Source organism: Cervus canadensis, chromosome 17 (genome assembly GCF_019320065.1).
Source record: "Cervus canadensis isolate Bull #8, Minnesota chromosome 17, ASM1932006v1, whole genome shotgun sequence".
Taxonomy (NCBI): Eukaryota; Metazoa; Chordata; class Mammalia; order Artiodactyla; family Cervidae; genus Cervus; species Cervus canadensis.
In genome coordinates, this window is record NC_057402.1 from 54,751,228 (window position 1) to 54,773,034 (window position 21,807).

The window sequence follows — 21,807 nt, forward strand, 5'->3', positions numbered from 1 at the left end:
CCAGGAACTAAATCCAGGATTGTTTGAATCTAAAGCCCATGTGGGGTTTAGAGAAATGTAGATCTGCAGTTGAGGAGAACTCAGAGCTGGTGCTCTAAAAAGAATTGATCGTCAAAGCAAGATATTTGTTTTTCAGTGTCCACTGTGCCCTTTTAAACCCCCCTTTAAGTTACAGTGATGGAATGGCGTATTATCATGGTCTGTAGGCAGTAGTCCTGAAGGGAAGGATTAATACCATCCCTGCCCCACCATCCATGTTACTCCACAATGGGGTTCTTCCTTCCCTAACACTTTGACAGTTGGAGTTTTAAACAGCTCACTTTGGTGCAAGCTTATGTGGACAAGTTGAGTGGTTTAGAGGAATACCTTATTGGGATAGTTCCAGAAACTCTGCATGGCAACCACAGAGCTTCAGTTTAGTGACCACAGAGAAGCAAGATGACAAACCACAGAAGAAAAGAAACAGCCAACATCTTGCAGAATTAAACAAGGGCATCGGTTTCTCGACACTTGGGTTATGTATTCTTTACTATTTTGGTTTTATGTCAAAAATCATTGCTCAACATAAATGAGGTCAGTGAGACAAGCGTGTAAGCTGTGCCCCAGAGTCCTTCATGGGCTGGTCCCTTTTTTCTTTTTCCCTCCCTGCTTCCCATACCTGCTACATGCTGACCCTGCCCTGAGACACTGGGAATGCAGCCGTCAACCAAGCAGACCACGGTGTATTTCCTCCTGGAGATCCTACTTTAGATGGTGGTGGGCTCCAGATATATTCAAAAAGTGATAGATTAAATGGAGAAAAGCAAAGCAAAGGAAGCATTTAGGAGTGCTGGGGTGGAGGTGTGACCATTTTGAGCACAGTGGTCAGGAAATATCTCTTCTGAGAAGATAAGATTTACGCAAGACCTAGAGGAGGTAAGAAAGCAAGTTGTACACGTGTCAGGAGAAAAAGCATTGCTGGGTTAGAGAAGAGACAGCACGCAGATTCCAGGGAGGTAGGGGTGTGCCTGGTATGTGTCAGAGAGAGCAGGGAGGCAGCGTGACCGGAGAGGATGGTGGGAGGTGTCAGAGTTACTTCTGAGGATGTAGCGCAGGGGCTTTCCCAACCTGCCAGGCGACTCTGCTACCATAGCAACTGCCCGGGATGCTGGATGAGCAGATGCAAAGATGCCCTGTGGGCTGGGTGCTGTGTTCACTCACAGGCAGGGCAGGATGGATCAACAGCATGCAGTGATGCTTGCTTTGCCTGCTGTGGACACTGGGAATAGCAATAAGTGAGTTTGCCTCAGGTTGGAGTTGTGGAGGAAGCAGGTACAAGTTAATAAGCTGAGAGAAGAGAGGAAAACAGCTCCATCCTGAGATCTGCCTTGATTGTGTATGTATATATGTGTTAGTCGCTACATCATGTCTGACTCTTTGCAATCCTGTGAACTGCAGCCCGCCAGGCTCCTCTGTCCATGGGATTGTCCAGGCAAGCGTACTGGTTCAGTTCAGTCACTCAGTCGTGTCTGACTCTTTGCAACCCCATGGACTGCAGCACGCCAGGCCTCCCTGTCCATCACCAACTCCTGGAGTTTACTCAAACTCATGTCCATTGAGTGGGTGATGCCATCCAACCATCTCATCCTCTGTCATCCCCTTCTCCTCTTGCCTTCAATCTTTCCCAGCATCAGGGTCTTTTCAGATGAGTCAGTTCTTCCTATCAGCTGGCCAAAGTATTGGAGTTTCAGCTTGAGCATCAGTCCTTCCAGTGAACATTCAGGACTGATTTCCTTTAGGATGAATTGGTTGTATCTCCTTGCAGAACTTTGTGCACACCAGGACCCAGGAGAAAGGAGCAGTGACCCCACAAGAGACTGACCCAGACTAGCCCGTGAGTGTCTAGGAGTCTCCTGCAGAGGCGTGGGTCGGTGGTGGTCTGCTGCAGGGCTGGGGGCACTGAGTGTAGCAGTGCATGCCTTTTGAAGGAGGTCGCCATTTATCTTCATTACCTCTGCCAGTTTGTCCCCTGGTAAATAACAGGGAGGGAACACAGCTCCACCCATCAACAGAAAATTGGATTAAAGATTTACAGAGCATGACCCCGCCCATCAGAACAAGACCCAGGTTCCCCCTCAGTCTCTCCCATCAGGAAGCTTCTATAAGCCTCTTATTCTCCATCAGAGGGCAGGCAGACTGAAAACCACAGTCACAGGAAACTAACCAATCTGATCATATGGACCACAGCCTTGTCTTAACTCAATGAAACTAAGCCATGCTGTGTAGGGCCACCCAAGATGGACAGATCATGGTGGAGAGCTCTGACAAAACGTGGACCACTGGAGAAGGGAATGGCAAACCACTTCAGTGTTCTTGCCTTGAGAACTCCATGAACAGTATGAAAAGGCAAAAAGATAGGACACTGAAAGATGAACTCACCAGGTCAGTAGGTACCCAATATGCTCCTGGATATCAGTGGAGAAGTAACTCCAGAAAGAATGAAAAGATGGAGCCAAAGCATACTAGAGTGGGTTGCTATTTCCTCCTCCAGGGAATCTTCCTGACCCAGGGGTCAAACCTACATCTACATCTGCTGCATTGCAGGCGGATTCTTTATCACTACACCACTTTGGAAGCCCCTACCTGGATGGTCTATCTGCCATCATAACAGTGTCAGTGGGGAAGGGATGGTCAGATTGAAGGGGTGGACTTGGGTTACTGACCACCTTCATTGAGTTGTTTTCTCCAGTCTTCCCAAACACATCCACTGTCTTCACAGTAATAGAAATAATACAATTGCAGCACCATGAATTGGTGCACTCTGAGAGGTTATGTGGAAGGAACTCTGCTAAGTGCTGTGTAAATGTTCTCTTGTTGGGCCACATCTATTGGGCTCACTCTTTATACAGAGAGCCTTGTACAGTGACTGGCCCAAATACGGAACTTGGGTAGGTATCTTTGAAGGAATGAATTTTTCTCCTCACTGCCTGTAAGGGTAATAGATTTTTTTTGCGCCTTTTAGAGATGCTCCTGTGGCCGTGAACTTTAAGTAAACTTTTCAAGGCCACACGTCCAGGAAGTAGCAGAAATGGGATTCAGACTTGGGTTTTTGTGGCTCCAGGGCTTTGTCTACTACTGGGCAGAGCTGACTATTGTGCAAGTCAGGTGAAGGGTTCTGCTTTTGGATTCTCCTAGTTCTGGGTGCAGTTGTGTGCAGTGAAGAGCAGATACCAGGTGAAGGGCTATTTAACATCTCTTGCTTCTCTTTGGCAACCGTCTAGCCTGTTAGCTCTGGCTCTCAATTTGTAAGTTGGTAAATTACTAATGACAGCCCATGGACTCCTTATAAGAAGTCAATAGAAGTGTGCATTTGTCGATTATGAAGTGCTAACCAGAGTAAAGAGGGGACCATTGTTATTTCTAAAGTACCTACTGCTAGCAGTCTTGAAAATGATTATGGAAGGTCAGTGGGCACATGTTACTGAATGTGGTAAGTGAAGTTCCCTATACCAAGGTTGGCAAACTTTTTCTGTAAAGGGCCAGGTAAAAAAATAGGTACAGTTTTGGGAACCATAGCTCTTGCTCTGTTGCAACTACTCAACCCTGGTGTTGTAACATGAAATTAGCCATAAAAGTATATAAATATATACGTAGGCAATACACAAATGGATAGGTGGGGCTGTGTTTCAGTGTTTAAACTTTATAAAAACAAGTGTTGGGCTTTAATTTGCTGGTGTAGGCAGTGAATATTCACACAGATGCACACACTTGACTTACATTTTGTGTATTAGATAATACTTTAAACAATTTTGGGAGTGGGGGAAAGTAAATGTGTATACCATGATTGTATGATCAATAACCTCCTGAAAAGTTACATGAAAATTGCATACACATAGACTCAGCCATTTGGTAGACCTGAATTTTTCTGAACAGGCATTCTGACTGTGACCTCTGACTGCCACCTGAGTTGTTTGAATTCCGTCACTCTTTTCAGGCATCATGTAATGGTCTGTCTAGTCATCTGCCCTCTGCCCTTCTTGTTACTTCCTTTCCCTGTAGGTATTTGTGTCTGTGACTACACTCGTCCTGAGTACCCATAGTCTTAATAGTAGGTTGGCCAAAAAGGTCATTCGAGTTTTTCCATCACATCTTTTTTTCTTACTTTATTTATTTTTAATTGAAGGATAATTACAATGTTGTGTTGGTTTCTGCCATATATCAACTTGGTTCAGCCGTAGGTATTCCTATGTCCCCTCCCTCCCATTATATCCTATGGAAAAACCCAAGCAAACTTTTTGGGCAACCCAATAATAGATGTGGGTTAAGTGATTAATTAAATTTGTATTATATATATCATTTGCTATACTCATGTCCTTGGATAGAGTATTTCCCAGAGACCATCCGAGTGATCTTCTCAGCCAACCTGTTACTCTTATTTGGCTTTCCTGCATGTGGGTTTACATCTTCTTCCACTAAAGTTTTAAACAGTCAGTGATTGTTTACTTTGCTTATTATTAGACTTCCTGTGTATTCTTCATGGTAAGATCTTTCAGACAGCCACGTGGGAAGTGATATTTGTACAAGATCACACATAGTGTAAACAAAAGAAAATGTTGTTTTTTTCACATCAGTGTCTTGCTCTCAAGATCCTTTGTGACTGGAGATTTTCTTTTCCTTTTTTAAACAATTGACCGATCCATGCCAATATCTCCTCATTTTAGTAAGTTGTGCAGTTCTGTATGTTTTACATTTCCATAAATTACACCTTAAAGCAAGATAAAATGGAAATACTGATGTAAATTTGCTGTCATTAAAAAAAGAAAACATACACATACGCATGCACATATGCAAACACACACAAATCCCACTTACCCGAAAGGGGATAGGGAGAGTGGTGTGAGAGATGACTGGCCTTCTGCCAACATGTTAGTGCTGTTTCTGGATGTTGTATATAATTAGAGAGTTTTGTCATATGAAGACTTTTCATCACTGATGATACTCAAGATTATTTGTCTTTTCCTGAGTATGCCCTTGGAAACATTTGTTTAAAATGGTTAAAGCCAGTGCTTAATGGATACACAAACTATAGTACACTCATAATTGTGGAATACCATTCAGCAATTTAAAAAACTGCCAGTTTGAATGGGTTTCAGAGGCACAGTGCTGAGTGAAAGATGTTCAGTTCAATTCAGTCGCTCAGTCGTGTCTGACTCTTTGCGACCCCATGAACCACAGCACGCCAGGCCTCCCTGTCCATCACCAACTCCTGGAGTTTACTCAAACTCATGTCCATTGAGTCGGTGATGCCATCCAGCCATCTCATCCTCTGTTGTCCCCTTCTCCTCCTGCCCCCAATCCCTCCCAGCATCAGGGTCTTTTCCAGTGAGTCAGCTATTCACATCAGGTGGCCAAAGTACTGGAGTTTCAGCTTTAGCATCAGTCCTTCCAATGAACACCCAGGACTTAGCTCCTTTAGGATGGACTGACTGGATCTCCTTGCAGTCCAAGGGACTCTCAAGAGTCTTCTCCAACACCACAGTTCAAAAGCATCAATTCTTTGGTGCTCAGCTTTCTTCATAGTCCAACTCTCACATCCATACATGACCACTGGAAAAACCATAGCCTTGACTAGATGGACCTTTGTTGGCAAAGTAATGTCTCTGCTTTTTAATATGCTATCTAGGTTGGTCATAACTTTCCTTCCAAGGAGTAAGCGTCTTTTAATTTCATGGCTGCAGTCACCATCTGCAGTGATTTTGGAGCCCAGAAAAATAAAGCCAGCCACTGTTTCCACTGTTTCCCCATCTATTTCCCATGAAGTGATGGGACCAGATGCTATGATCTTAGTTTTCTGAATGTTGAGCTTTAAGCCAACTTTTTCACTCTCCTCTTTCACTTTCATCAAGAGGCTCTTTAGTTCCTCTTCACTTTCTGCCATAAGGGTGGTGTCATCTGCCTATCTGAGGTTATTGATATTTCTCCCGGCAATCTTGATTCCAGCTTGTGCTTCTTCCAGCCCAGCATTTCTCATGATGTTCTCAGCATATAAGGTAAATAAGCAGGGTGACAATATACAGCCTTGAAGTACTCCTTTTCCTATTTGGAACCAGTCTGTTGTTCCATGTCCAGTCCTAACTGTTGCTTCCTGACCTGCATACAGGTTTCAGTGTTAGCTAGTGTCAAAGTTTGCACAGGTATGATGTTCTGAAAAAGATGAAGCTGTAGGGTGAGAACAGGTCAGTGACTGCCATGGAGTAGGGAGAGGGGACAGCTGGATCACAGTGGCATCACATGCAGGACTTTCTTGGGGGAGGAGCTGTTCTGTGTCCTAATACTGGTGGTAGTTACACGAATACATACCTGTATTAAAACGTCATCATACTATACACACATGTAAGAAGCCAGTTTCAGTATGTGTTAACTTTTTTAAAGTAAAATTTAAAAAGAAAAGTTACAGTGCTTGATTATGCTCGTTGAGAACAACAACAACAAAATCTCAAGATGGCAGATGCCAAGTATTCCTACAAGAAAAATACTAATTGTAATTTTTTAAAGAAAAAATTACCAATTTGTTAGTAGGTTTACAAAAAGCTGAAAATAATGCAGTTTCTACTCAATCAATAAACCCTTTGTCTCCACGTAGAAGGTAAGGAAATGTTCAGTTATATGTCCCCCAGTGGCTGTAACCCGGTTCCCCCTTTGCTTCTGTAGCCTTTCCTGTCTTCTTTATGGTGATCACTTTCCTTCCTTGGTGTGTATATACAATGTGTGACAGTTACAGGGGCCATGGGAACCATAACTTTTAAGTTCCGTGAATTTTCTGTGGGTAAAACCAGCCATCATGTTGAATTAATGTCATTCTTCAAATTTAATTTCCATGTTATTCTAAGCGGGAGACTTAGCATATATCTGAAGGAAAGGTTCTTGATCGTTTCTGATAGCATGTAAATGATGGTGGTGATGTGGGCTCATTTGTCACTTCATGAGCATTATCATTAGTTGTCACGTCATCAATTATCATTAAGCGCAGGGAGGCCTCTCTTGGGAGAGTGTGTAGGTGTGCTGATTGAGGAGTGATGCTTCTTAGGGAGCATCCTCTCTCCTGTTTGGACGTGGAAGATACTGGGCCCCTGTTACTGAGCCATAACCACTCACTCTGAACAGGAATTCTGGTCCCAGCACCAGTGGTTTTGCAGAACTGCCTTCAAATAGGATTGATTCAGTGGGGCATTGATTCGTTTCATGAAACTGGAGACACTGACGGGGTGATCACACACAGATGTTACTTGTTGGTTCTGCACATGAAGACCTGATCGGGCCATTTTGGTTTTGCAGATCAGGCAAAGGAGGAATTGCTGAGCTTCCAGGAGATGACCGTGGGGGATGCAGTAGTGTAAAAGGCATGAGGAGACATTTTCTGAACTTGAGAGAGTTGAGTTTGGAATATTGATGGTCCTCATAAAGCAGCCTGCAGGCTGTTCTGTCTCCCTCTCCTGGGTGACATTTTACACATAACACAGTAGATATTAACCAACTGGGAACCAGACGGGAGGTGACCAGAGGCCCAGCTGCTCCCTTCCTTGTCTACTGCTGGGATCAAGCCCACATTGGGAGAGATGGGTGGTCGTGGTCCTTCCACAGCTGGGGCTTCCAGTGACTGAAGTGCTGGGGTCCTTAGAGCAAGGTCCAAGTGCCTGCCGTCACCCTGGGTCCTGAATGAAATGTATTCACAGTTGAGGGGCATTTGACTAAGACTGGGAGAAAGAGGCAGATGTGATGAGAGAAACTCAGGTGCAAACATCTATAGGAGCACCCCTGTGCTTACTGCTGAGGGCTTATGAGGCCCCACGTGACTTGTGATCGGGGCTCGTTCCTGCCTCGCCACAGCGCTTAGTGGTGACAATGTGTGCTGAGGGGGTGGACCAGAAAGCCCCTGCTTGTTTTCAGCCCTTGGTCAGCCCTCTTAGCATCTGAAGAAATGCCCTTTTGCTCTAGAATCCAGGTTCTGTTGCTGCCTAAGCTCCACTCGAGAGGAAGAGAGAGAGAGAGAGAGAGAGACAGTGTCTTGGAAGGCAGTCTGCCTTCCACCCAGGCAGGCTCTCTGAGTTGAGTCTGCTGTGCCAAGGATCAATGATCACAGTGCATCCGGTCCCCACCTTCACCCCTGCAGAGAGCTTCAGGGTCATCTGAGCAATCTCTGCAGGACTGCTGCCTGTGTCTAAATTTACCCACAACTTCAGAGTTACTCAGCCTTATTTGGAGGGAGAAATCTCATGTTTTCCCACAGGAAATGAGCCCCAGCTAATGTGTCCAACAAACGGGGACACACCCCAAGTGCTGGGAGGCCTTTTGCTCATTTCCCTTCCACTCTCTGTGCCTTTTCATGTAGGCATCTAGCCTCACATCGAGCCCAGAACTTCATAAAATCCCAGAGCTCCTGGGGACCTCACATGTGCATAAAAACCTGGTAAGACTGCAGATGTCTACTGCGTCCCATACATACTGCTGAGCCAGACTCACCTCATTGCCCAGTGGCATCATCTCCTGGTTATCGGAGGCATGTTTAAATTGGGAAATACAGACACCTCCCCATCTGAGATCATTTGTTGAAAATCTGCATTTCCTTATTGGTTCTTGTTCATGAGGTTATGGTTGGAGGAAGGTCTTTGTGATCATGTTTGAAATGGGTCCTACCTGACTGAGGAGCTCAGGTCTCTGGTACCTGTTCTGCCCTTTCCTCGTTTATGGCCGGGGTCCAGGCAGGCCCCTGATGCTCCCACTACCTCCTCTGGGACAAAGCTGCTGGCACATTGATGCCTAGTGTGAACTACTGACGTGCTGGCCGCCCCACAGGAGAGGAGAATCGGCCTTATCTACACGCTGATCAGTGACTAAAAGGGCAGAGGCTGCAGCCTCATGGACTCCAGTGAGTCAACCTTTTACTGCCAAGACTAACCACACGCTCTGGAAGGCAGCCCGCGCATCTGAAACCGAGTATGCAAATGGCAGCTTCAAACCTGATAAAGGGTATCCTCGTGGGTGGATATTCTTTTGCTTTTTTAAAGCAGGGTTGTTATTCCTTTTTTTCTTCTTGTTGACAGAAGCTCTGTGGAAGTGGTGATCTGAATGCTGCTCTGACATCTCAACATTTCAAAGAGCAATCTGTAAGTGACATTCCTTAAAAACAAACACTAAGTACTATAAATATTTCCTATCAAATGTTTGGATCTTTGCCTCTTTTTATTTCTAAAGGATGTGAAACTATAGTCACCCGCAAAGACAGACCCTGCAAATTGTGGCTGGAAAAGATGAATTCAGTGTCTATTGATTTGTCAGAGTGGAATAGATTCTTCTAAAAATACAAAGCCTTGAGAATGAGGGAGATGGTACAGGAGACAAAGCCATTTTGAAGTGCTTTGAAATGTGGGCCGAGAAACTTTCAAAAGAAGGCTGTGAGAGTGACTTAGCCACAGATCGATTAATTGAAAGTTAAATAAGTGAACAACACATCATTTTATCTGTAGGTTTTCTTTCGAAAGACACACCTTTGCTCTTTTCAAAACCTGAATTGGATTCGTTTAAGAAATATTCAGAAACAGACTCAAATTTGATGTAATGGCTTATAGAAGTTGATGTGTTCCTGGAGAGGGAAGGGAACTTGGGAGAGGTGAGACTGTGTTTAAGTGTAGGAAACACTATAATGGGGCTCAGGGGGTGAAAGAAAAATATGCCCCAGAGAGGACGTGTCTCCCGTGGGGACCCAGGGAGGGATATGTGTTAGTGGCCATGGATCAGGAGGCTGTCATCTGAGTTGGTGTGAACTAGAATCTTTCTATTACACGTGAACTGATGGAGGTGGGTGGGTGAGGGGAGAAGAGGAGGGAGACACCTCACATCTGAGCTTGGAGGTATGGACCAGGCCCATGGGAGCCCGCCCCATGGCTGGACCTGTGTGTGCTGAGTCCTCTCTGGGTGATCCACTGGAAGCTGTAGGATAAAGGATCCTGCAGGACATGAGTGAATTTAAGGGGATGTCATATGTCAGCATGCAACTCATCTATTAGTACTCCTTCTTGAAAAGTTAATATTGCAAAACTCTTTTCATGAATTCTCATAGAATCCCTCTGGGGAGAAAGATAAAGAACAGGGTAAGCATGTCATCAATGTAGGTGTGCGTGGAGTATGCTAGATTTGCCATGATTGCAAGCATCCTTTTTCCTGAAATGAAGAAGCATTCCCACATTCTGTTTCTCGGGCCGAAGACAACTGACTTCACTTACTTCTCCATCTGTGCAGGGTCTCAGGGAAGCTGGCGATGGCTTGAGTAACCTGCCCAGCCCTTTTGCCTACCTTCTCACCATCCACCTGAAGGAAGGTCGGAACCTGGTGGTCCGGGATCGCTGTGGTAAGGCCTGGCCCTGTGTGCCGTTGGTAACCTGGGGACCTCTTCCTCCCTACCCTCTGTCAACCCTGCTAGTCAGCCTTTTCTGTCTCAGCACGGCTGGTGCTAGACTGGAGCTCTCGATCTCAGTTTCTCCAGGTGTCAAGGTATTTGCTGTGAGTTATTGAAACACATAAAATCTTACCATCTTTTTCTCTGATTAAATCAATAATAATCAACAAGTATGAATAATCACATAAAGTTGTAGAAGAAAACGTCACTTTAAGTGCTTTATGGGGCTTCTCTGGTAGCTCAGTGGTAAAGAATCCACCTGCAGTGTAGGAGACGTAGGTTCGATCCCCTGGGTCAGGAAGAGCTCCTAGAGAAGGATAGATCTATTTCTCCTTTGTTGTCCTTTTTCATTTATTTTGTCTAGAAGCTGCAATCTTTTTATTCTAAAGAGTTTTGTGTCTCTCTTTGGTTTTTGCCAGCCTCTCCAATCTTTGCCAGTTCCTCTCTACTCTGTTTTGGAACAACTGTGAAAAGGGTCACCCTTCCATCTGTCTTCTCTGTCTCTCACCTTTTCTTCCTCATTCTTGGCATTACTTTTGTTTTTCAGGAAGAATTCCTTAGCTGGGCCTTCCTGCTCACTCATTTTCTCATTGATTGTTATAAGCATTGTGCTACTCTGTCTTTTGAGTTGTCTTTTTAATAAAATTTTTAGAACAGTCTATGTTTGTTTCGGGCTTCCCTGGAGGCTCAGTGGTAAAGAATCTGCCTGCAGCGCAGAAGACTCAGGAGACGTGGGTTTGATCTCTGCCGGGGTTGAGAAGATCCCCTGGAGGAGGGCGTGGCAGCCCACTCCAGTATTCCTGCGTGGAGAGCCCCATGGACAGAGGAGCCTGGCGGGCTACAGTCCGTAGGGTTGCAAAGAGTCAGACACGACTGAAGTGACTTAGCACACACAGCATGTTTGTTCCATGCGTAAGACACTGCCGTCAGCTTTGAGAGCATTAAGTGTACATTAAAAATCTCCCGCTTGCTGCTTTCTCCCTTGGGTGTTCTTTTTGTTTTCCACTCCTCTTTTTGTTTATGTGTCCCTGTTGCCGTCTGTAGATGCTGTTTTGGTGTACCGTGTCCTGTCTTCACGGAGCAGCATTGGAACATGCATCTGGACAGGGAGAGCCAATCGCTGAGGCCAGCTCCTTCCCCCCCTCCCAGTTAGCAGCAGCTCCTGGTTATCCCCGGTCATGGAAGGCCTCCCTCTCTGCCTTCGTGCCCACGCTCACCATTCCTGCTTGCAAGTCACTGCTGGTCTCTGCTCGGCCCCAGAGGGACAGGGCGGTGCTGGCCCACCCGGCTGCTGTGTGTGTGTGCCAGCCAGTCACGCTGGTACTTGCTCGGGCCATCTTCTGCTTCCTGCCTCTGTTGCCTCGACGCTTGGAGCATCCCTGATCCTCCTGCCATCCTATCCTCTTGCCTCACCTCTGTCCCTGAAACTTTCTGTGCTGTGACTTTCTTTCTACTGCTCCCGTTTAGGAGTGTGGTTTCGTCCATCAATGTCATCTGAACTGACATCCATCTTTTAGGGTGGAGTTTTTTAAAACAAAGCTATCTCTTTTTTTGTAATTTCTCAGGATTTCAAACTAGCAAACAAATCTCATTTTCTCTTTGTTGGGAAATAGTGTTTTCTGTCAAAGTTATAATTTCTTATCTATGAATTGTGCAACTTCTTGGGTAGTGGTATTGTATACTCTTTATTGTAAATGTCTGTGCTGTATTAGGTAGCTCTCTTATGGTTATTTGGAAGGGTTTGGGGCAGATAGCATTTTGCACCTGGAATGACATCTGAGAGACACAATCATAAACCAGAGTCAGGTAACTGTCCACCCACAAATATCCCAACTCTTGTTCAGAACCCACGGTATCTGGTGGATGCTTCCATGAAATGGTGATCATTTCAGAGCTTGACTGGGGACACCTCATCTGCAGCTTAGAAATATGTTCCACCAAGAGTTCATGTAACCTGACTGGAAAGAAAGTGCTGTAAACTTTAAAATACTTGTCCTGTTTTGAATTTCTGAAACACTTTAAAAGTCTGTCACTTTGGAGATGTGCCCAGACCTTGGGCTTCTTCCAGGACCAGCTCCCCTTTCCCAGTTTTGCCATCTGTTCTAGATGTTGTATCCCTTATCCATGTGAGTGGTCTGGCCACGCCACCCTTGCTGAAAAACGCTGGTACACTTATAGCAGACACCCAGTAGATGCTCAGTAAACCTGGCAAATGATGGGGAATCCATTGCCTGCATGAGAAAATGACCGGAACAATAAGGTTTATGTGCACCTCCTCCACACCTCACTGCTTCGGGGCCAAAGGAGAGGCTGTGGTCTGTGCTCTCACCCTATCATAGTCATCTCTGTCTTCATGGTTTCATCAGAGCTAAACATCATATGACAGGTTGGCTTTATCTTTTGTACACCTAATATAATCCAAATATAAATACCTACTAAGGTGTCTAGGTCATAACCTGTTCTAGCACCTGTGTCTTTTATAACCAGTAGTAACTGTTCCTGTCTCTTTTATTTATTGGGAAGATTAATCATTATCCATTAAGAAAACATCCCCTCCCAGAAAGTGTTTGTAACTGCATTCATTACTGCTTGCTTTTCGCAGGTATTAGGGTGTGATCAGGGCACGCTGGCCGCCCACTGTTGATTTCTGCAGGGATCACAGTCTTTGGCATCTGTGCCCTGCCTCCTTTGTGTGGGGTTGGCATGTCTTATCACTCTGACAGTGTTTTCCATGGAGCCCAACTCAGAATTTTATCCATTGCAGTCCTTTGGGCCAGTAGTTTTCAAAATTGAGTGAACTTCTGAACAGCCTAGAGGACTTGTGAAAATACGCCTTGCCCACCCGCAGAGGTTTCTGATTCAGTATGTCTGATGTGGTGCCAGAGAACTTATAGTTCTAACAGGTTCCCAGGCGATCACAATGCAGCTGGTCCAGAAACCACGCTGTGAGGACCACTGCTCTAGGCAATGAGCCGTGGCAGGCGAACAGAAACACGTGCTTCTCCTGATAGGGAGAGTTTCAGTCCTCTCTTAGACATAGTGTCTTCTTTTCCTGGAGCTGGACCTCATTATGTGTTTGCTCTCTTACTTAATTTGTATTCTCTGAACATAATTTAATTTGGTGTTCACCTAATTAACGTAATTAGGTGCAAAGAGCATTGTGATGTGCTGAAATTTACACCATGTATTCTGTATCCCTTGGACTGCAAGGAGATCCAACCAGTCCATCCTAAAGGAAATCAGTCCTGAATATTCATTGGAAGGACTGATGCTAAAGCTGAAAACTCCAATACTTTGGCCACCTGATGCGAAGAAATGACTCATTGGAAAAGACCCTGATTCTGGGAAAGATTGAAGGCAGGAGGAGAAGGGGACTACAGAGGATGAGATGGTTGGATGTCATCACCAACTCGATGGACATGAGTTTGAGTAAACTCCAGGAGTTGGTGATGGACAGGGAGGCCTGGCGTGCTGCACTCCATGGGGTCACAAAGAGTCGGACACGACTGAGCAACTAAACTGAACTGATCACATGGACTCTGATTTTCTGAATATAAGATCAATCGCTGGTTGTTTCAATACTAAATGTCCTTCAAGATCTATTCAAATGTAACTTCTATCTAGTCTTTTATGTTTTCCACAGACACAGGCTCCTTGTCATCTCAGTGCCATGAACGTTTTTCCTCTGCAGACCATATGCCTTTGCCCTTAGTGGGATAAATGATTGATCCTCCCTGTAAATATTGGTGCTGCATTAGCAGGGTGACCGTTTTATTTATCTTCATACATCCTGCAGTGCCATGTGTTGTGTGCGCTGTCATGTCCAACTCTTTGCAGCCCCACGGCCAGACTGGTGGTTTATACACACAGTGCTTCTAATGCATTTTAGTTCTTCATTAGGGAAATCCAACTGAAGTTCTGGCCTTAAAGACAAGGAGCATTAAAGACTATCGTGAAAGGGAAAACATCTGCCCTGGAAGGAATAGAGCTCCTTCATTCACTCCTTGATTCAGCGAGTGTTTATTTGGTCCCTTCAATGACATGAGCATCACACTGGAACTCGACTGTGACCTGGTGATAAAGTCTGGAAAAAAAAGAAAAGACATATATACAATTTAAAAATGTCACACAGATCACCAGCTTCAACCCATTTAACAGGAGTCCTAGTTCAGGTGACTGAGGTACAGAGACTTCATCGGGGACTTGCAGGGAGGCTGTGGCTGGGGCAGGTCTTGGCAGAGTGGATGGCTCTGGGATCAAGTAGAGGACTGGGACGTGACAGTCTACTTCCTGGCTTGTGACTTCCTATGGCAGCTCGCTCACTCTGAAATGGAATTTACCCATCTGCAGAATGGGCATGATGCAGCTTGTCTTAAAATGTAGTTGTGAGATTTGAGAAAAAGATGTATAACATAGTGGCTTCCCGGGTAGCACTGGTGGTAAGGAATCCGCCTGCCAATACAGGAGATGTAAGAGACGTGGGTTTGATGCCTGGGTCGGTAAGATCCCCTGGAGGAGGAAATGGCAACCTCCTCCAGTATTCTTGACTGGAGAATCTCATGGACAGAGGAACCGTCGTGGAGTTGCAAAGTCAGACACGACTTGATGCAACTTACCATGCATGTATGCACACAGTCATAGACAATGTGTAAATCAGTGGACATAACTGTTTTCCAATACAACTTTACACTAGGTTGGATTTGATCCTTGTCCAAAATTTGTTGACCTTGATCTAGAATATTCTGATCTGATTTTGGATATTTCCCTTGAAGAAACTGCTGTTCAGAGTAGTAAAGTACATCTTTATTTAAAATAAGGAGGTATGAGCTGTTGAAGAGGTGATCCAAGTTGTGAAACTCATGTTTTCAAATGAAGTGTCTGGAAAGCATCTCAGTAAGGTGACATAAAATAGTGCAGAGAAGTCTAGAGATGTTGAATGGTAAAATGTCCCCTCCCCCCAATATTTTCACTGGGCAGTAAAGTGAAATATCATATTTCTCTCAGGAAAAGATATTTCCAACAAACCTCAAACAAGGCCCTCCAGGGTTTATGACTGAACTGGACACTTTGTCACTTGGCCCACCCAGAAACAGTGAGGGAACCTCCCAGGAACAGGCCTTCCCTGGTGAAAAGAGTGCTGTGAACATTTTATCTAAATTTCTCACTTCTCTATCTCAGACACAGGGCTGGTTTGTTAAGTAGACTATCAAGGTGGGATTTCAAGATTTTCTGGATAAAGTTTGTTACACTAGGAAGTTGCTAATTCTGAATGATGCCCAGGCTTAGCAGTGGTATCAGGAACATACTGTTACATAGTCACCACCAGGAACATCCCAGGGTCTTCAGCTGTCAACAACTGTATTCCTCGTACAGAATATATAGACAAGGTGTGTGGGGGGGGGTGGGGGGGTGTGGTGTGTACACTGAGGAAACCCAGCAAAACCCACAGCTCATTAAAAAGAACTGGAGTTAGTGAGTGAGTGAATTCACCTCACCGTCATGGATCTGCCTGTTGTGCATGAGCCACCTGGACGGAAGGGTCATATCATGGAGTACTGAGAGGTTTTGAGGCGGTCGCTCTACAAGTGTGGCCACGTTGAGGAAATTGCCTCGTATAGCTTATTTTCCTCAGGAACTTCTCTTCCACTCCCTGACATGCAGTCCTTCAAATTTGTCTCGACCTGACCCACTGTTGGCGAGTTCCGGCAGACTCTCCCCCTACCCTGGGCAACCTGTGCTGCTCCAGTGGTCTTTCTAGGATTGAGCCTTACTCGGATGCTGTCAGATGCTCTGGCACTGCCTTAAGCCCACCTTTCTGAGCCGTCTAAGGAGAAACCTCAGCCCCGTCTTCTCTCTCTGCCCTGTCCTGGTTCCTCTCTGTTGCCGGTCTGTAGGTCCCACCTTCCCTCCTTTTCTGACGTCTAATTTTTCCTCTCTTCTGTCTTTCTACTCCTCTTCCTCCTCTGAACTTCTTCCTTTTATTCTTTTATATTTTCCTTTTACTCTTTTTTATATTTTCCATTTATATTATTTTTTTTTTTTTTTGAGTGGGGGGAGGTTCTACAGATTGTATTGTCTGTGATCTAACCAGAGAGATGTTCCAAGTTCTCTGAGCCATTGTCTGGTAACTCTTTGTTGGTGCTGTTTAGGCGCTAAGTCATGTCCAACTCTTTTTCGACCTCAGGACTGTGGCCCACCAGACTCTTCTGTCCATTAGATTTTCCGGGCAAGCACACTGGAGTGGGTTGCCATTTTCTTCTCCAGGGGATCTTTCCAACCCAGGGATTGAACCCACGTCTCCTATATTGGCATGCGGATTCTTTACCACTGAGCCACCACAGGAACAAGCCCCTGTGGTAATAACTCTTAGGGGGTAAATAATTTTGAGATTGGTAAAGCAGAAGGAAACCGCTTCATAGTTTGGTTGACAGGCAGCGAGATTTGAACCCTGGCTCAGTTTCCCGTGAAAAATAATGTGAGCAGGAACGTATTTTGGTGCCCTGAAACTGACATTGCTAATGCCAGCAGCCGTGTTTTCTAGGCCTGGCACGAGCACCATGTGACATGGGAAGGCCTCTTGTCTTTGGGAAAATGCTCCCCTCCATATTTACATCCTGAAGCATTAATTCCTGAGAAGTAACAGCCCTTGCAGTGAAATCCTTTTATTTTCCATTGATGTGAAAGCATCCTTGCTGTGAACTAGCATATTAGGTTGCGGATGCCCTCTGGTGGCCAGTTTGCAGTATTGCAAAAGGGAAGGAAAAGGCCACTGCGGTTCAGGGCCAGTAGCATCCCTGGCTGTGAGTTTCAGGCAATGAAAATTCATGACTCATTCATCCATCCAGAAAACGGTTATATGTAGGTTAGATAGATGAGACCGGTTTTGTTTGGTTTGGTTTTTTTAGAGCAGGGTCAAGTACTTTTGCAGATTACAGGAAGAGAGCATTGGATAAGTCATTTTCCTATTCGAAAGGAATGGTTTAGCCAAAATTTTAAAGATCTCCCACTAGTGTGAAAAGTTGTCCTTGCAAAAGGGGTTTTATAAATTACTAAACTGCTACTAAAATGTTCAAATGTTACCTGTGATTTGGTGACATTTGGTGACAAATCATTTGGTACCTCTGATTTGAATTCTATTTATCTCTTGCAGTTTATCAGTTGTTGTCATTCCGCTGCTAAGTTGTATAATTCTTTGCAACCACATGGACTGTAGCACATCAGGCTTCCCTGTCCTTCACTATCTGCTGGAGTTTGCTCAAACTCAGGTCCATTCAGTCGGTGATGCCATCCAACCATCTCATCTTCTGTTGCCCTCTTCAGTCTTTCCCAGCATCAGGGTCTTTTCCAATGAGTTGGCTTTTCCCATCTGGTGGCCAAAGTATTGAAGCTTCAGCTTCAGTATCAGTCTTTCCAATGAATCTGTAGGCTGATTTTAAAGACTGTACTATTTTTATGATTCTACATTTCTCTTTAAAAAGGGAAGGATGCTCTTGTATTTGACCTGGAGAGAAACATGCTCCTCATGGCAGATGTGATCGAGGATAGAAGGGGTGCTTCTAGAACTGTCCGTCATGTACCAAGGAACGACCGCGTAGCATCCCAGCAGGCGTGCTGTGAATGGGGCTGAGGGTTCATCCCTTTGCCTCTGGGCAGCTCTGTTGGCTTGGACCAGCCCCTCAGCAGTCTCTTCTCTATACCCCGTGGTGTCCACAAAAGTGACCTTTTTGTGCTAGGATGGAAGGTGTTAGGGGCACCGTACACAGTTCAGAGTCACGGACTCTGGGCACCGACCATCTGAGTTTGAAAACCGGCTCAGACACCGTCCAGCCATGACTGCGGGGCTGAACTTGGTGGGTGGGCTTGCGGGGGTGTGTGTGGTGGGCTGCCACAGCCGTTTACAGTGACCCTGGGGACTGACATGACCCATGTTCGGGACCATGAGCCATGGCGGTTGCTCTGTCTGGTTCTAGTTATTTCTCCTTGGGTTTAATTTCTGTTTTCCCTCTGAGAAAGGCAGTGACTTGTGGCATTTCTGCCAGTTTTATTATGGCCTTTCTTGCCAGTTTCTCGATAATTTGACCCTCTTTTGCATACCTTTTGCTTTTCTCTTCAGATTTCATACCCCTCAATGCCCTGCCCGCTGCCAGCAGGGCAGATGGATGGTTCACGGTGTTTGTTAAGACCAATTCCTGCTTTCTTGCCAATGTGACAGCAGGAATGAAGGAGACACTAGTTCTTAGTGGTGCAGTATTTGAGAACTCCATTCTGGATTGATGGTTTTATTTTCTTCATCTTAAATTTGACTCAGAAAATATCCTTCAAGTTTCATAGCAACCAATATGGAAAACCTTGGTGTTGGTCCTTACTTATTGGAATGTTTTACTGAATCTACTGCACTGACCTGATTTTTTTTTTTTTTTAATATTGAGTTCTAAAGTAAAATAGGATCTGGCTTCAAATAATTTGATTATTTGCTGTTGTTATCTCCCATATATTTTTCTGTATTATATAAATTTTTTATTTTGAAAAGAAACAATAGTACACCCTTCTTTGTTTAGTTAATATTCCAGATTAGAGTGTCATTCCAGATTTTTAGTAACTAGTAGTAATGCTACAGTTCATGTCCCTGTGCTTGCATCTGTGTGTCAGGCCATATCTTTGCAGGTCAGGTATTGCAGTGAAGTGGATGTTCCCTATCACGTGATCTGACCATTTCAAGGGTCTCTGTACAGAATTGCCAGTTTACTCCTGAGAAGCTCTCCTGTTTGGCTCACCCACCAGGGGCATACGATTTATCCACTTCCCATTTCTCACCTACTCTGTGTAGATTACCTCTGTTAATTCTGATAGAGAGGAAGTATCATCTTGGTTTTGTTTCAGTTGGTGTGAAGAAATTTGGTCCCTGAGATGTATTTGTTTAAGAGATATTTGCTTCTCTTTTGTACACGACAAATTCCATCCATCTCTGTGGCTAACTAATTTTTATGGTTTTTGGATATGTTCACAGATATTTTTCTAACTTGTCATTTGCCTTTTAATTTTGTTTACAAAGTTTTTGTTGCAAACATCTTTTCCAGTCTTACAATTTTATTCTGTAGAGTTTCTTCTTTGGTTTTTGTACCTTGAAAGGCTTTTACTCTCTTGGTAGAAATACATAATTACCTATATTTATTCTCTTTTCTGTCTGTTTTTTCCATTTTTCCATCTATCTCTTTCTATCAGGTTTATTTTGATTTCTGGCCCAGAATCCCGAACTTAGTTTTACTTCTTGCCAAATGGCTATTTAGTTAACTAGAACTACATTTTCCTTTCCCTAATGATTTGATGGTCACCTTTTGATCGGGTATTAAGATGCAGTCCACACGAGGGTCTGCTTCTTGGGTTTCTCTTTGATTCCTCTGGGTGTGTGGTCTTGTTCCGGTGCCAGCACCACGTCACAGTTGGACTGCATTGGAAGGTCACAGCGAGTTCTTTTTATTTTGCAAAAGTTAGGGCTTTGCTTCGTGTTGGAGTCCCTCCTCTGAACACCAGGTGGCGAGCCCTCATGGTATGTTTGAGTGGGAGGAACAAAGATGCAGCTGGCCAGCTTGTTCAGAAAGAGGCACATTCAGCAGCAAACTTGGAACTTGAGTGACGCAAGCGCCCATCCTGAACTCCAGATAGCAGTTAGATCTCCTCCACTTGCCGGGTCTTGGTAGCCTGCCAGGATCTCAGCAGGGACGGACTTCGCTTTCCGCCCTTTCCACTAAGATCCAGGCCAGCATCGCTCGGCCGTCTTTGTCCCCACGGCTGTTTGTATGTGTTAGTCGCTCGGCCATGTCCGACTCTTTGCGACCCCATGGACTAGCCAGCCAGGCTCCTCTGTCCATGGGATACTCCAGGCAAGAAGACTGGAGTGGGTTGCCGTGCCCTCCTCCAGGGGTTCTTCCCGACCCAGGGATTGAACCCGCGTCTCTCATGTCTCCTGCATTGACAGGTGGGTTCTTTACTACCAGACCACCTGGAAGCCCCCCCATCCCATAGCCCTTAATGGAGTCTCACAACTAAGCTCTTTCCTCTGGAGGTTTTTCTTGATGACGTTATATCCTTACGGGCTTCCCAGGTGGCTCAGTGGTGAAGAATCCACTTAACCAGTTCAGGAGATGTGGGTTTGATCCCTGGTTCGGGAAGGTTCCCTGCTGAAGGAGACGGCAACCCACTCCACTCTTCTCACTTGGGAAATCCCACGGACAGAGGAGCCCATGGGGTTGCAAAAGAATAGGACATGACTTAGCGGCTAAACAACAACTGTATCCTCAGTGGTTGATCAGAAGGTACCCGTCCTCCCCTGCTTTGGATAGCTAGTTACCTGTCCCTTCGGTGGGGTCCCATCTCCATTTCTGTGAAGGATCCTGGAGCAACACAAAGGCCTGCTTCCTGTGTCCACTGCTTGTAACAAACAGCCTTTCCACCTCCCTATCCAAGACCATTGACTTGAATATCCAATGCCTTCTGTTTGGTTGAATGGGATTTCTCTCTAAGGACTGGTTGGATCTTTTTCATTTCCATACTGATGTAATATGTGCCACACGGCATGCTATGTTTGAGTAGTTCTTTTTGCTTCCTTTGTTGGATTCTGATGTTGCTATGGTGAGTTCTGCTGGAGGGTGTATGCATGGTTTGCACAGAGGCTGAAGTCCACAGAGGGTGTCTCTCCACATGTCTGTGATTTTCCTTGTGGTTTAATTTGGATGTCAGGTACAGCACTGGGCAGCTAATTCCATCATGCCATCACACTTTGGGTTTTTCCAGCATGCTGCATGTGAGGTGGGGAGCATCATGGCCGATGGTGAGGGGCATTATTCCCGAGACTGTCAGCATCTTAACAAATTACCTGCAATCTCAGCAGCCCAGAACTGGTGAATTCTGGAGTGTGGATTTGCACGAAGCACCACAGGGATGGTTTGGCTTTGCTGCACATGGTCTGGGACCTCATCTGGGAAACGTGAGATTTAGGGCATGATTTGACTGCAGGGACTTCATCATCCAAGGACTCAAAGGCCTGTTCACAGGCGGGTTGGGGGCCTGAAGTGTTTGCTTGGAAGAGGAGGGTTATCACACACGAGGCCTGGCTTCCTCACAGCCCGATGCTCTCAGAATCTTCACCCTTCTCCCGTCACAGCTCAGGACTCCAGACGTGAAGGTCCAGTGCACGGGGCAGCCGCTGGGTCACTGTGAGAAGCCTTACGAGGAACACGGTGTTACTTTCACCTCCCTGCGTTGGTTAAAGTGGTGGCCCAGGTGATGGGGCAGGACAGGCGCCCTGCTTCTTGATGGAAGGAGTGTCAGAATTCAGAGGTTATGCTTGGGGATTAACTATGGCTGCACTTAAGTAG

General features: G+C 45.3%; 1 protein-coding gene across 4 annotated transcripts in view; it reads left to right on the forward strand.

Annotated features, from left to right (window-relative positions):
• MCTP2 (multiple C2 and transmembrane domain containing 2) overlaps nucleotides 1-21,807 on the forward strand; it is a 254,411-nt gene that overhangs the window by 72,603 nt on the left and 160,001 nt on the right. For all 4 annotated transcript variants that reach the window (XM_043489630.1, XM_043489631.1, XM_043489629.1 and 1 more), the window contains 2 exons: nucleotides 9,081-9,143; nucleotides 10,276-10,384. In XM_043489630.1, coding sequence (XP_043345565.1) covers nucleotides 9,081-9,143; nucleotides 10,276-10,384 — 172 coding nt within the window. The remainder of the gene's footprint in view (nucleotides 1-9,080; nucleotides 9,144-10,275; nucleotides 10,385-21,807) is intronic.